Source organism: Euleptes europaea, chromosome 6 (genome assembly GCF_029931775.1).
Source record: "Euleptes europaea isolate rEulEur1 chromosome 6, rEulEur1.hap1, whole genome shotgun sequence".
NCBI classification, from domain to species: Eukaryota; Metazoa; Chordata; class Lepidosauria; order Squamata; family Sphaerodactylidae; genus Euleptes; species Euleptes europaea.
This window is the reverse complement of record NC_079317.1, coordinates 32,982,618-32,999,183: the sequence shown is the minus strand read 5'-3', so window position 1 is coordinate 32,999,183 and position 16,566 is coordinate 32,982,618. Positions and strand designations below refer to the sequence as shown.

At 41.8% G+C, this 16,566-nt stretch overlaps 1 protein-coding gene across 3 annotated transcripts in view; it reads left to right on the top strand.

The window, feature by feature from the left end:
• The window catches only part of NRXN3 (neurexin 3), a 1,387,810-nt gene that overhangs the window by 401,448 nt on the left and 969,796 nt on the right, over positions 1-16,566 (top strand). For 2 of the 3 annotated variants that reach the window (XM_056852141.1, XM_056852140.1), the window contains exon 6: positions 3,877-4,080. In XM_056852141.1, the coding sequence (XP_056708119.1) occupies positions 3,877-4,080 (204 nt within the window). Of the gene's footprint in view, positions 1-3,876; positions 4,081-10,929; positions 10,957-16,566 lie in introns of all 3 variants that reach the window. The other variant, XM_056852139.1, reaches the window with a different exon arrangement.

The following is a 16,566-nucleotide window of genomic DNA, read 5'->3' as shown; positions in this document are numbered from 1 at the left end:
AATCCAACACACCCTGCAGCTGTGGAAGAAGCACAATTTCAGCCAAACCCTTGTGATTTTCTTCCCATCAGACTTGCTGACTTTGAGCTACTTTTCCAGCCTTTGGCCTTCTCATCTGAGATTTCTTTGCAAACAGTTCCACGCCGTTTTGTAAATGTTAGATTGACATTTGGACCAGGCTTCCGGAGCTTTTGCACTCCTTTTCGGCTCCCTCGTGCGCCTGCCAGGATTCAGCAAGGCTGTAGCCCTCTGCTCCTCAGGTCTCTGGGCTAGAAATAACATTTACCAGCTACTGTGTCCTCTGTCTGCAAATGTTTCCATTGCCTCTCCTAATGTTGTTAAACCTGCTTGCCAGACTACTCTCCCCAGCTGCCCCGACATGGGCAGCCCTGGAAGAAGAGACGCCAAATGCTAGCAGTTTAATAACATTTCCCTTTCGTCGTAGATTTAAGGGTTTCATGAAAAATATAATGGTTGTGTACTTGAAAATGTACAAGAGAGCTCTGCTCCTGTTTCAGGGATTAATTACAGCAAAACTTTGCCCAATTTTGAATTTAGTTCAGAGGAGCACATTACAAGGGAGGAATTGTGAAAATGTGTGTTGTGTGTGTGTTGTGCTTAAAGTCCCTCTTCAACTGTCCCTCTCTTTTGTCTTCCTCTCCCTGCATAGCTTTATGTTTTAAACATTTAAAGAGCAAGACAAGCACAGCATTCCATTCTGTGCCTCAGGTACACACACGAGGGTTGCCAACTGCGGGTTGGGAAATTCCAGTTTATTTTTTAAAACAACAAATGCCATGTCTATATGTTTACAAGTCCTCAAGATAGCACTAATGGGGGAAGCGGAGGAAGAAGGGTCACAGAAAAGATCGGCTATCCCCTAGCAACAGCTTGCCATTCCTTGGGGAATAATTCCATACACCTCTTTAGGTCTCTGACAGTGCAATACTGTGCACAATTACTTCAGTCTATCCCCATAGAAGTTAATGGGCTTAAACTGGAGCAACTCTGTGAAGTTTATGAGATCCACTATAAAATGGCTTCCATCTGAGAAATACATACTCCAGTAAATAGAGAAGAGGACTTTTATTTCAATCCCTGTATTTTCTGACTGCTTCTCTACACCACATGCTTCGACACTGGCTGCTTCTATGCACATGCACAGGTGTGAGCACAAGGAGTTTCATGCAGGGCATATCCAAGCTGAAGGTGTCAAAAGAGCCATTTCATGCTTGACTGCATTTCCTAATACAATCCACTGAGAGGGAAGAGGGGTGGGGTGCGGGTTTCTGTAGTTGGTCGTTGGTAAGTATGCATATAATGTACGGTACATTTGGTTCCAAGCAGCAGCTGGAAGTAACAGCAATACAGGTGCAGAATTGAGAGAATGGGACAGGGCTTGAACGTGCTGTGTTTTTTGTTTCCCCTCAACACAAATGTGAATGGGGCACAGACTTTCCTTCATACCTAGGCCTGGAAAACACTATCAGCTGGATATTGGTGGATTAAATTCTGAAATTATTTTGATATGAGTTTCTTCTTTAGAGTTTTGAATCAGAGTTGTGCAATCAGTGCACGAGCAATCCTTTACTGTCGTTTTTTGTTTGATAATTTCCAGTCATATACAGCACTCTGTGCATGTACAACTGGCTGCATCCTGCAATGCAATTAGCTTTTTCCTGCAGTCATAAATGAGTGCTGTTTTACTACTACCACTACCACCACCACCCCCTTTGGTGATCATCTAAGGCAGGGATCCCCAACCTTTTTGAGCCTGTGGGCACATTTGGAATTCTGACATGTTATGGTGGGCATGGCAACAAAATGGCTGCCACAGAATGGCACAGAAAATTGAGCATCTTGAGCAAATTGAGCCTACAAGCTAGAGTTGCCAGGTCCCTCTTTGCCACCAGCGAGAGGTTTTTTGGGCCGGAGCCTGAGGAGGATGGGGTTTGGGGGAGGGGAGGGACTTCAATGCCATAGAGTCCAATTGCCAAAGCAGCCATTTTCTCCAGGTGAACTGATCTCTATCGGCTGGAGATCCGTTGTAATAGCAGGAGATCTCCAGCTAGTACCTGGAGGTTGGCAACCCTAGTGCAGGCACATTTGGAATTCTGACATGGCATGGTGGGTGCAGCAACAAAATGGCTGCCACCGAATGGCAAAGCAAATTGGCATAGCAAATTGGGCATCTTCCAATTCTTGATTTAATTTTAGAAATGTTCGAAGTGAAATTAAGTAGGAGGGAAACACTGCACCAAATGAAATTACAGAACAAAAGAATAGGGGAAGTACACTAATCCATCGAGTTTCAGTGGAGACACTGAAAGGTGAATGTAGTCAGTGTGTTTTTCGGTATTAGTTACTCCATCCGATTATCACAGCCTGCAATCTGTGATAGAGAGAAATACAGTTGCTGGTTGAATAAAGTAGCATTTGGTTTAGTCTGCCTGTTTGGCATTCCCTTTTGGTAGGTATGGATGTACATATATTTCCCATAGAATATTTTCCTTAAATATTGAAATATTTGAATGAAATTTGGTGTGCATATTCAGGACACAGTACTGTGTCTGAATTTCACCTATCAGCTCTACCTCAAAACCCATGTTCAAAGGGGTGAGTGGAGAAATGCAAAATGTTATACAATATCTGAAAGCTGAACTGACTGCCTTGGGGCGGGGGGGGGGGAGGATGTGTTTTATAAGCCTAGCTGGCAGCATAGCCAGCTCCTGGACAGCTCCTGCCCATGGATGGGATGTACGGTCTTCCCAGGAGCCCTGCCTCAACTAGATCTCTAATGCTGGAGGACTGGAAGTAGGGCTTCTTAGGCTGGACCTGGTGGAAGGCTGCCTTTCCACAAGTCGCCTCCAGCATTATTTAAGGAGGGTGACCCCAGCCTTCCCTCTGGAATTCTGGCCAACCCTGTCTCAACCTTATTACAAAGTTCTTTGCTGATTGGCTATGTTTCCCTCTTAACTAAGGGTTCCGGTGCAGTAAAGAGATAACAGGGCTGGGTAGGAATTTTACCCTGATGCTATTTAACTGTCTGCCTGCCGGGGCTTCACCTTGCTGCCCTTTTGCCAGATGTTGGGATGGCTGGTATTTTTTGTACATCACTACTGGGTTAGCCCTTGGGATACAGATGGGGATTCAGTTGATATACATCTGTAGTATCCTATGTGTCCATAGAGTCTCATTTTAAAGATCATCTTGTAAATACTTCAGTGTTGGATACCGTCCTTCCTTCCCTGATGGCATTTCTAAATAATGTTTCCTAATAACTCTGAATGTGTATGTATTTCAGAAGCACTGGGAATGCACTTTCCCCCCACTTTCACTTTGTTAGAGTCTTATAGTGCAATCCTAAATCAATGGATTTAGAAAGGTGTACCTGTTTAGGTTGCCACCCTCAGGTAGGGTTGCCATACCCCCAGCGGGATCAGGAGATCCCCCACTTTGGGCCCCCTCCCCCGGTGCTACTCAGCTGACCAGCGGGGTCTTACCAGTGTTGCACTGAGACCTACGCCCCCATGTTGTCAGAGATGCATCAACATCACTTCCCGCACTCACTGGAAGTGATGTCATCATGTTGTTGAAGACGTGGGAATGCTCTGGTATTTGGGCAAAAACTATGGTAAAAATGGCTTCTACCATAGAGTTTTTGCCCAAACACCAGAGTGTTCCTGTGTTGTCAGTGACTTGATGATGCCACTCCTGGTGAGCGCCAGAAGTGACGTTGACATGTCAACGACAGTGTGCCGGCTAGGCGAAGTAAGTAACTTAATGTCTTGAGGGAATTTTCAGGATCTGGAGTGCATGTCTGCTCATAATTAACTTTATAACCCTGATCCTTTTTTCATCTTTTTCTTTGTTCAGAGGCTTCCATCCTGAGCTATGACGGCAGCATGTTTATGAAGATCGTTATGCCTATGGTCATGCACACAGAGGCAGAGGATGTGTCCTTCCGCTTCATGTCCCAACGAGCTTATGGGCTGCTAATGGCCACCACGTCACGTGATTCAGCCGATACCCTGCGCCTAGAGCTAGATGGAGGCCGTGTCAAACTCATGGTCAACCTAGGTATCGTATAATGACATATCCCTCGGCTTTCAGTTTGAGCTTGTTTTGTTTTCTTGTCCGCCTCCCCTTCCTCCCCATGAATTGAATTATAAGTAGCTGTTGATGTATTTTTGTAGCAGTATTAACCATGGAGAATCAATCTCTCCAGCCATCGTTGCATGGAGATTTTATGTTAATTCCTGGTGATGGATAATGGTGGTTTTTAAAAGTCTGTTTATTTTATTTTTTTAAGTTTCCTTTCCTGTTTTGGAACTGGTTAGCTTTGTGTAAGACATGCTACTCGGTCCATCTTTTGATCAATCACATCCTCATTGATCCAGCCTCTCTGTCACTATTCAAAACAGTCAAGGGCGGGTCTATAGCTGTTACCTTGTAAAAGAGGGGTGTTTTACATTTCAGACATTCTAAATTATCTCTTGGTACCTTCTTACAGAAATAGTGTGGGAATTAGAGTGCTGGCCTCCAGTGGTCTCATAAGTGACATAAAAGGAAATTTTCAGGACCCAAACTAGCAAACGGTGCACAGCATTTTCAACAACATGATAAGCAGATGGAAAAGTTAGAATGGATAAATAAATGCATATAAAACTGAAGCAAATAAGCAAAGTAACTTCCCCCTTCTAAGTAGAGCGTGCTTCTGAATGAATCCAAATCTGAATACCTTTTGATTTTTGCTTTGCAGACAAAGGGAATGTTAGGTACTCATATTGCCTAGCATTTACATGCTTGAATTTATCTGTGCTGGAGCAGTATAAAGTGCCTTTTTATGTCCAGCCAGAAGTATACCCAGTATTGTGCTGCACTATAAGGAAAAATATGATTTCAGTCCCCTAAAGTATACGTTGAGTTCTAGAAGCATCCATCTCTTATCACTAAGCTGGAATGTTCTTTGTTCCTTCAGTGCTCTAAGGTATCTTAGAAAGAGTTTGGTATGTATGCCTATTTCTTTCTTACCATACTATAATAAATGACATTTGTGTGCTTTCCTTAGTCCCACCACTGAAGAGATTTCAGATAATTTGTTCTCCCAATGACAAATGACTTCTTTCTCTGCTATTGGCAAAAGGTAACAATTACCTAAAAGAAAGGACAAGATGAAGAGTCTGACACAGGCTATGCTATCTGCTCTGTCACTAATGCAATCTATACTCTCACCTTGTTCCATCGTATTTCCCAACAGAAAAATAAGAAATGGACCACAGAAGGGGATGGCAGCCAAACGTTCTGAGGTCTTCACACTGCTAAAAGCCTAGATGTTGCCATGTTCGTAGCCAAGGTCACCTTTTGTTGCTGAAGGGCTTGTGGCATGGCAGTTGTTATGTCACATGAGGTCATTGCTCATTGTGGAAAGTCCAGTCTCATGAAGAACTGAGGCACCAATGCTTGAAATAAGAGAAAGCTCAGGATAATGAAACAGGACAGTGTCAGCACTTTCCACCAGCTGATGAGCATCTCTCCAGCTCAGGCTGTACTTGAATGTACATGTGTGAGTTTATTTGGAGTAGCCTTACATTAGCTCATCATTGAGAGTGGCTTCAGATATAATGGAAATGAGGGCTGCATTGGACATGGACACAAAACACATTCTGGTATGGAAACAGTTTGTGGCTGTAATCCTAAGAACTAGGGTTGCCTACCTTCAGGTAGGACCTGGAGATTTCCTTGAAATACAACTGATCTCCAGAAGACAGCAATCAGTTTCCATGGAGAAAATGCCCTCCTTAGGCTCTAACCCCAAATCTTCAGAAATTTCCCAACACAGAGTAGGCAACCCTACTAACAAAACTTTTCTTGAGGTAATCCCCATTGAATAAAATGGGGCTCACCTCTGAATATAAACCTGTTTAGGATTGCTTTTTTTGTGTTTCTCCACGGGATGAGATGCAAAAAAATTGTTTCAGATATGACAGGGAGAAATGCAGAAAATAGTAAGGGTTAGGGCATCTAAAGGCACTCTTACAGTGCAGTTCTAAACAGAGTTACACTCCTCTTAGTCTACTGAAGTCAGTAGTGTAAGTATGTTTAGGACTGAAATGCGAGCCTCCTAATTTATTCCCCGAATCCAAAGAGAAATATGCATTTCTCTTTGGTGGAAAAAAATGAATATATTTTTCCAGAACTTGATACAGATTACTAGAAGTCATCTGTATCATTTAACTAGTTCTTAAACATCTGCTGTTTACCATGTTTAAACAATAAGAGTTCTGTGGTCCTTTTACTTGTCCTTGACTAGAATACTGAGTAAGGTTTTTGTGTTAAAAATGTACTCTGTGATGGCCTCTAATAGCAGACTCTGTTTGGGGATTAAAGGTAAAGGTAGTCCCCAGTGCAAGCACTGGGTCATTCCTGAGTTATGGGATAACATCACATCATGACGTTTATTAGGCAGACTATGTTTACAGGGTGGTTTGCCATTGCCTTCCTCAGTCATCTACACCTTACCCCCAGCAAGCTGGGTTGTCACTCATCTTACCGACCTGGGAAGGATGGAAGGCTGAGTCAACCTTGAGCCAGATACCTGAAACCAACTTCCATCGGGATCGAACTCTTGAGCAGAGCTTTGACTGCAGTACTGCAGTTTACAACTCTGCACCACAGGGGAATAAACCCTAGTAAAGGAAAACTACAGCTCTCCTATGGCTTTGTCTGCAATAACAGCAGCATCACTCCAACTTAACTGCAGAAATGGTGCTTCAGTCTCGCAGGGCTCTGAAGGTGACTTTCCGTACAACAGCTCAGTGACACAGCAGTGTCAGATCTGCAAAGAAAAGTTCCAGATATCACTTGTTGTGTAGAACTTCTTATAAAAACCTAAATTCTCATAACATTGAAGGCAACAGGCAGGTCATGAGGCCTTATGTTTAGCAATCTTTACAACCTCAAACAACTCAAACATAAAATATCATTTTGGGGAAGAGTTCTTCAGACCATTATGATGTATTGGGTCTGGAGAACTTGTTGGATCTGGAGGATCTAGGATCTAAACCTTTCTCATAATTTTTAAAAATCACTTTTTGGTTAAAGTCACAATCTACAGATCTAGAAATCATAACTGGAGATTGCAGATTGGGATGTCATACAGCTGGAATCCGACCCATCTAATGTACCAGGAATATGTGTTGGCAAAGACTGTTTTGAATGGTATTCAAGATTCTTGTGCTCGCTTTTCTTTTCCTTTTTTCATTCCATTTGTTTTTTCTCAAGCCCCGTCTGTTTATTACATTCTTTTCTGTGATCTTCTTACTACGCTGTGTATCCAAGTTGTAAAAGCTTCCTTATACCCCATCAGTCATGGTATATCAAAAGATGGTATTCAACCCTTCAAAGGCCTGAAGCCTGCGGCCCGCACAGCAAACAGCCCTTTGAACAAAGTGTACAGACCGGCCTGCAGGGGCTGGCATATCCCTCTCACCTGCACAACACCCTTTAGTGAAACGAACAGATGGAAAAAACAACAACCCAGGAATGCATAAAGACTGGATGGAGCTGTGTGGGCGGGTGAGGGAAGGAGAGCTTCTTATGTGAATGCTGCTTCTTTGTTTCAGACCTTCCTCCAGTAGGAAACTGGGGCAGCATATTTGCTGTCTTAATAACACATTTCATGACATATTGGAGCCTTGTTTTGTAAAGAGTAGAAGCCCAAATGTGACAGATCTTACGTCTCTGTTGAGAAAGTAAGGGAAGGAGGGAGAGAGAGAGGGAGACAGAGAGAGTTCAGTGAGTCATCGCTTCACACATGCCCCCAAATTAATCCTGTTTAAAGCATGTGTTGAGAGTGAGAGAAATGGCCAAACATACAGCGGCAGCCACCTTAATTCCCCCTGTGGAGAAAATGGAAGCTTCAGAAGCTAGACTCTGTGGCATCACATCCCTGCTGAACTCCCTTCCAAACTCTGTCCCCTCAAATCTCCAGGAATGTCCTAACCCTAAGCTGGCACCCCTATTCCCATCACTTTCATTGGTGAGTTGGTACAGTATGACAGCTACAGGTGGCTTCTTTAATATAGCTGAGTTTATGAGTCCTTCCTACCATACTTGCCTCCAGATGTTTTGGAATAAAGCCTTGACTCAGGCTTCCTCAAGGAAGCCGCACCTCCCAAACCCAGACTATTCTAAAGCATCGCCGTCTGGAGAAATATTAATGATATGACTTCTTGGATTTTGCAGTCAGTTGTTTCTGCTTTTTTATCAAGAGCATTTGATTAATCTGTTGAAGGCTTATGGTACATTTTTCCTCTTTCCTAGTAGGAAGACTTTGCCCTTTATGGGCATACTCATTATTATGTATCATTGTTATAAATTATTTTTTAACCAAATTACATAATCTCTATTCACATGACTCTGTCCCCCTGCTAGGGCTACCAACCTCCACGGGGTGGCTGGAGATCTTCCGGTATTAAAACTCATCTCCAGGCAACAGAGATCAGTTTACTTGGAGAAAATAGCTGCTTTGGAAGGTGGACTCTGTGGCATTATACCAAACACTGTCCTCCTCAGGCTCCACCCCCAAAATCTCCAGATATTTCCCAACCCAAAGCTGACAACCCTGCCCCCTAAGTCATTTAAATTAGAAGCACAGTTGGTAAATATGTTCAAAAAGTATAGAATCTCAGCCAGTAGCATAAACCTGCAAAAGCCTTAGATTGCATTTTATAAGTAATGGAGAACAATGGAAATTGGAGTGTGGAGGAACTTCAAATCCCAAGGACCAGGAGAGAATATACAATAAGAATGTGCCCCCAGTTGGGGGCTCTTAGTAATGACAACTAAGAATAGAAAGCTAAGCTAAAGCTAGTTTTCCCAAATAAAACAACACCCAGAAGTGGTCGGAAAAGACATCAGAAGAAATGATAAGGGCATTCTTAAAAATTCTGTCACTTGAAGTAGATTCTCAAATGGACTTTATCTGCTATTGGCTGTGCAAATAATCTTTAAAAAAATCCAATTTATATCTGATCTGTTGAAGGTGACATATTATCTCTCGAACTCTCTCTGTCTCTCACATTCTTTCTTTGCTTCTTTCTCCTCTTTGCCACCTCCAGCTTTGGGACAACCTTCAGAAGAAAAAATATTTCCCTTTTACCTCTCCCTAATAGCCCACCCTACTAACACACATCTGTTGAAGGGATATGGCCACCCCTGTATGGTGATTGTACCAAATGCTCAAGGACTGTTTGCTCCCACTTTTCTGTTGCGGTTGACGACACATGACAAACCTAATCGCACGAAACCTACCCATATTTTCTTAAGAGAAGATCTGCTAGACAACAGACTCTCTCTATGGCTTCACTATTCCTGATTGGTTTATTCCTGGTCACTCAGATTCTTTGTCTTGTTCTTTTCCTTATTTTTGTAATCACGTTTTCTTTGAGGTAATGAGAAAGCCTGTCTTCTCATTTACTGGATCTCAAGACAGAGTTGTTCCCTTAAGCGTAGTGTAGTTAAGCACCAACTAAACCACTTCACACATTCTAGAAACAGAAGCTATCTTCCACTTTCCAAAGTTCTGGCTACTCGGCAGTAGATCTCTTTATGACACTCAGTTTGGATTGCTGGAACTGTGAGGCGCTGGCTCTAGGCCTGGGCCTTCCCCACTGAAGAACTAGTCGAATCAGCCATGCAGTGCTCTGAGGTGTTGCTCAAGCACACCTCATAATATGTTAACAAGGATTGTGTTCAAAACCAGAGAACGGAAGGAGGCAGAATGTTTCATTAAGTTATGACCGGTCTACTGCCAAGCCTGCCTTACAAGCTGCAAGTAGTCACAAGCACTCCCAGTTGACATTCCAACTTTGCTGCTTTTTTTCAGAATGATAATAGGCAAATAGATTTTTAAAAATATTGTCTAGGTCCTTTTTGCTTGTTTTGTTCATCCTTCTGCCCTTGTGTCGTGTAGAACCTCTGAGTGAAGCTTGAGGAGTTGTCAAAGGTAACCAGACCTGCCGCTGCGCTGCCTACTTCATCTTCTTCCTGAATGTTATCAGTGCATCATTAAGTCTTAACATTCAGGCAGCAAGGCGAGACGGGGCTCTGAGGAGATGGTTGGCTGCCTTTGCATCAACTCTCCCCAACCAATCAAAATACCCCCAAACCCTCCAAAACGCACTGAAATCTGGGCTGGGCGTTCGTGCGGTTAGCTGTTTGCAAGTGGCCATTTTATGATAGGGGACAGGTAGGCAGCGTACTTAACCCTTTCCTCATCTTGGGCTAACAGTGAGAGAGCAGATTTTTGGGAAGCATTTTGGGCTATTGCAGAGGGAATGGCCCGTTTCTTTGGAGAGGTGGAAAGAGTTAAATATTTCACCAGCAAATTATTGCCAAACCAGGTGTACTGTATTGGTTTGGTGGTGTATTTATGCAATGACACAAAACATACTAAAGAAGCATTGTAAAAAGTTGTCTATAAACAAGAGGTTTTTTTTTTAAGTGTCACTAGGGCAAATATTTGAATTTTGAGGAAGAATATCTGTGCTTTGATGACACGTTAGTTAAGAAGCAGTTTGTGATTAGAATCACTAGAAAATCTTTAATGCATGATTTTCTTTTAGAAGAAAATCATTCTCTGTATTGTCTCATATGCAGAATATACTACTTTTACATACATGGACACGCACATAAAACACTCACCCAGATAGATGTGAAATAGATATATGGATCTGATATTTTGCCGTATATGTTGCAGATATACAACCCCTCCTGAATTTGTACATAATGTATATAAAAATATAAAATGGCCACATCTCTTTGCGTGTGTCTGTCCCCGGAAGGGTGGACTGATTGTTTTTGGATGTCGGCAGCTGTTACCTTGAAGGATGCAATTTCATCTTTCATTTATTTTTCCCCATCTAGACTGTATCAGGATAAACTGTAACGCCAGTAAGTTTTCCCTCAAGTTTCATTTTGCTCTCTATCTATTTTTTAAAAAGAAATTAACATTATTTCCTTTGCTGTTTTATAAACTGTTTCTTCTTCTTTCTTTTTTTTACTTTGTTGATTTGAAAAAAAAAGTGAATTGGGAGTTGGAGCTTGGGTAGATTTCAGAGTTGGAAGGATTTGTGGTGGCTGTATGTGAATGTGTGTTTGTGTGTGAAATTTCTCCAAGGGCAAATGAACTATTACATACCCAGCTTGGCAGATAAACACCCAGGGAACGGAAAAAACTGAAAATGTATTTTAGTAGCCTTCTGCTACCTTGGGGCAAAAAATCCTTAGAGGCAATTTTGATGCTGCATAAAAATAACAGGTACAGTATGCACTTCTCCACTACAACAGCATTGTTTTACTTTGGTTTAAAAACTAGTTTGGGCCACAGTGGTGACTGTTTTGTCTGATATTTCTTCAGTATCCATTTCGTTCGAGTTATGCTTTTAGGTACAAATGCAAATCAAGTTCTTGGGTGGGAGGAGGTTGTAAATCTACAGACAGATCGTCCCACCATCCTATAGTTTCATGCTTTCCTTCTCCATGAGCAAGAAACTCCAGAAAAGCTTTGTAAAGATTAGCATCATGCAAAAGAGGGGTTGTTTTGTTTCCCCACAAATTAATCAAAGTTGTCCTCAATGCTGCCATTAGCCATTTAAAGGGCAAAAAGACAGTCATCCATCCTTTGCCAGACCTTTATCTTTGCTAAAGACAGCAAATGGGGGCTAATTTCATTTAGCCAAACAATATGGGAGTGGAAGGGTCAAACTCCTCATCCAACTGATTAGAATCTGGCCCCACAGCTGAAATTGCTGTTTTAAAATTGTCAGAATGATCCATTCACTGACCTCCTAGTGTCTTCTCTATTTTGACCCTAAGAAGAAGCAAAGTTTTTCATTTAAATCACGGTCTCTAGGTGCCAAAAATGATAAGGAGAAGAAAAGACAATATATGAAGGAAGAGGAGACTATCAGGATTTGGAAAAAATATTCACTTCATCAAATGTTTTGGTTTCAGTTTCCTCATGAGTATCAGTACCTCATTAAATCCTTTTGCTTTCATGAATTTTTAATTGTATGAGCTTTTACATATTTGTTATTTAAATACATTTTCTCTTCAAGTTTTGATCTTAATTTTAATTATTAAAAATGGCTTGATCTTTCCTTTTTTAAAAAAATAAAGCTATTCTCATAGGATTTAGCTATTTTGGGCACACTGGCCTGGTCTAACTCTCTCCATTCTTAAACAGAAGCTCAAAGTGCAACCTTAAGCAGAGTGACACCCCTTTATGTCGATTGAAATCCATGGATTTAGAAAGGTGTAAGTGTGCTTAGGACTTCACTGATAGAGAATGGAGGAAAAGGGAAGTTTTGCAGTAACCTGTTGCTAAATTTAGGAACAAACTGTGATGGTGAATCCATAATTATACAAGATTTTTGTTTGTTTGTTTGTTTGTTTGAAACTTCCAGGATGGCTACAAGCCAAACCACATACGATGCTGGTATTCACTGGAAGTTCATACATGTAATTTGGCCTTAAAATGCAGTCATGGTAGGAAAGTAGCGATTTCTAGAAGCAGAAACACCTCTTTAAGCCCCATTAGGGAAAAATGTCAAGCACAATATGGACACCTGTCTCCCCCACCCCCTACCCATTGGGACTCAAAACAGCCCCTGCAGGACATTTCTAAGCAGGAAATAGTGCAAAGGAAGAGTTCTCTCCCCTTCCCCAGTGTATTGGTCCTGATCCTAATAATACGTCTGAAGCTTCGATTACAGGAATCCAGCATCATGTACACTTTAGTTCTAAGAATCTGATCTGGGCTCCTCAGGCACGATCCCTGTGTGTTTGTTCCAGTATTACCTTTTCTTACTTTTAAAAGACACAAGTACGGATGCAGGGAGAAAAGGGCCAAAGATGAAACATTGTGTAATATTGAGGTGCTATAATTAGAATTGCCAGGCAACTAGCGAGAGGCAGGGAGCAATGACGGGGGGGGGGGGGGGGATGATCAGCAACATCAGTGCTCTCTTTGAATCACAAGGAACTGTATGATAAATTCCTAGAGAGGACTGATGTCAATTCTGGGTTTTCCCCTGAAATGAGATCATGCCATTGGGCAAACCTCCATTTTTTAATTCATTTTTTTTCTCCCACTGCCATGTGGCAGCAGTGGGGAAAGGGAGCTGGGGTTAGGGGATTCTCCACCCCTATTGGGGGCTTGGCAACCCTTGTTGTAATACAAATATGACAAACATTGGATCAGCTTTGGTGGCTGCAAGGACCATTCTGACATCACAAAGATTTGTGTTTTTGACTACACTAGAAAAGGCAGATTCAGATGTAATATTAAGAGAAGGGGACTGTATATTGAGGAACTGTGTATAGATTTAAAGGAATTGGCTATGGTACTTTAAAATATCAGAACAAACAATTGCCTCTGTGTACCAAACATGGGCTCTTGGTCTGTGTTATGAAGAGCAAAAAGAGTTCTCAAAGCATTGTTGAATGGTGATATTCTCCCACTGTGGACACCAGAGTACTGGGTGTGAGAGTTCCGGCACATACTGACAGGTAAGGCGTCAGTTTTAATTTTTATTACTGTGTATTTGTGGAAGGAATAAACTAATCTATCGTTATATTGGTCTGTTCATGTTCCCTGAAATTGCCATTCTTGTTTTTTGCTGTCCCATATGTTTTGCTTCCTTCACTGCTTCATTCTTCTTGGTATGAGATGGTAAGACTGAACAAGGTTTCGATGAAATATGCTTTTTTTTAATGGACAATATCAACTATAAGACCATCAAATATAGTGTCGCAACCACAGAGCCTAGGGTTTCTACCTTCCAGTTGGGGTCTGGAATTATCCTTGTATTTACAGTGGGTAGCCGTGTTAGTCTGTTTGCAGTAGTCAAAAAGGGCAAGAGTCCAGTAGCATCTTAAAGACTAACAAAAATATTTTCTGGTAGGGTATGAGCTTTCGTGAGCCACAGCTCACTTCTTCAGATACAGCTAGAATGTGAATCCATTGGTCTTTAAGTAGAGGAACAGTATGTAAATGTGAATAGCAGGCTTGATGGGATTAGGTGTGATATGCAGAAGAGTCTGTGATGTCCAGGGGAGAGATGGGTGTGGAGAAATCAGCATTGGTAATGGGCCATGAATGCAAGGTCTTTATTCAGCCCAGGTAAATGCATTGACTTTAGTTTGAATATCAACTGTAATTCAGCAGTTTCTCTTTCCAATCTCCCTTTAAAATTCCTTTGTAAGAGAACTGCTACTCTTAAATCTGCAACAGAATGTCCTAGAAGGTTGAAATGTTCACCCACTGGTTTTTGAATATTGTGGTTTCTGATGTCAGACTTATGTCCATTTAATCTTTGTCTAAGAGACTGACCTGTTTGTCCAATTCTAGCTGTATCTGAAGAAGTGAGCTGTGGCTCACGAAAGCTCATACCCTACCAGAAAATATTTTTGTTAGTCTTTAAGGTGCTACTGGACTCTTGCCCTTTTTATCCTTGTATTGTAAGGTGATCTCCAGATTATAGACATTAGTTCTCCTGGAGAAAATATCTGACATAGACTCCAGGTGAAATCCCTCCCCAAATGTCCCCCTTCACAGGCACTGCCCCCAAATCTCCAGGAACTTCCCAGGTTGGAGTTGGCAACACCAATATAGCCTCCTTTCTAGTTTGATGATAGTAGCATTATATTTGATGATATTAGCAATATAAGCTTTTCTTCAATAATTCCAAAATGCAGAAAAGCATCCTTAACTTTGTTAGCTGCACAGTAATGCTTGATCACCGTGACCTGGATGGCCCAGACTAGCCAGCTTTCATCAGATCTTGAAAGTAGTGAACCAAGGAAGTGCATAGTTGCTACACATCCCTCCCTTTTGAAAGTATTTACTGTTTCCTTGTTCCTTCCCTCTGTGGATATCCCCACCAGGGTTCTGTGATATGGTTTCAGGGCACCATGGAAATTTATAAGTGTCTCAATGGCTGTAAATTGGAATTGTTGGGTTTAAATTGTATTTAATATGATGTGAGCTGCTCCGAGCCCGACCAAGAGTTGGGGATGGGTGACATACAAGCCTGATAGATAGACAGACAGACAGACAGGGAAAGTGCTGAGCACTCCCACCCTTCTCACCCAAAATGGTATGTGTCTGTGGTAAGCAAGATTATTTCACCCTTGTGGTCTGAATTATAGAATCATAGAATCGTAGAGTTGGAAGGTACCATCAGGGTCATCTAGTCCAACCCCCTGCACAATGCAGGAAATTCATAACTACCTCCACCCCCACCCCCAGTGACCCCTACTCCATGCCCAGAAGATGGTCAAGATGCCCTCCCTCTCATCATCTGCCTAAGGTCATAGAATCAGCATTGCTGACAGATGGCCATCTAACCTCTTAAAAACCTGCAGGGAAGGAGAGCTTACCACCTCCCAAAGAAGCCAGTTCCACTGAGGAACCGCTCTAACGGTTAGAAAATCCTTCCTAATGTCTAGACAGACTACATAGGCTTCCTATATATTTTTGAGCAGTATTAGAGGTGCCAGTTCTGACTTTTAAAGCCCAACACGGTTTGGGTCCAAGGTATCTGAAGAAAGTCTACCACTGTATGAGAGCCATGCCAATGAACCTGCTCCCAGTTCCATCTTGGTGAAAACTAAGATGGCATCCACTAGGAGCAGGTGTAGTTGCCCAGTGCTATGGAATGCTTTGCCACCATATCCATTCACATGTCTGTTTCTAGAATCAGGTTAAGATTGAGCTCCTCCACTGAACTCTTGTGTCATGAAGCTTTGAGAGGCTGGTCTGTCGCTGTTTTCGGTGCTGCTGTTTATTGTGCTGTTGGTGGTGGTTTGATTTTATGATGCTGTTATGATTTTTTTTAATAGATTTTAATGCCTGTTGTAAATGACTTTGAATTCAGTTACATGAATCCAGGCACAAAATTTTTAGTAAGTAGATACATTTGCATGTGATGTGCAATTAGGTCCTTAATAGCATCTTTGCTGTGCATTTAAGATGTTAAGTTACCTTTACAATTATGGAATTTTGTTTCACCATTTAAGGTACCACATCTATTTTCTTTGTTCTGAATGTGGGAGTTAGGAGGGAGACTTATCCAAATGGTGGAATCACCCCCCCCCCACTGCAATCACTTTGCAGTTGTTTGCCTTGATTTTGAACAGTCTATACAATTCATTTGGGCACAAGAACTCTTTTTTCTGTTCAGGGGATTTTATTGCACCTGGGCCTTATTGTCCATAAGGGTCAAATCACTTTCTACATTTTAAATTATCTTCAGCATTCACGAGGGTAAATTACCATTTCTTTTCTCTCAGGAATATGAACTAGAGAACTATCAGTAAGCATGAAACAAAATGAGGATTTTATCATGCTAATTAACTGTTACCACAAGAGACACTTAGCATAAGCATAGGCTTGCCTTTAATTGCCTATTAAGAACCTGTTAGCATGCTGACATCTTTCTGACTGGTGTGTTAGCTGTACCTCCCTCTATGAGAGGAAGCACTTTTAAAAATTAATCA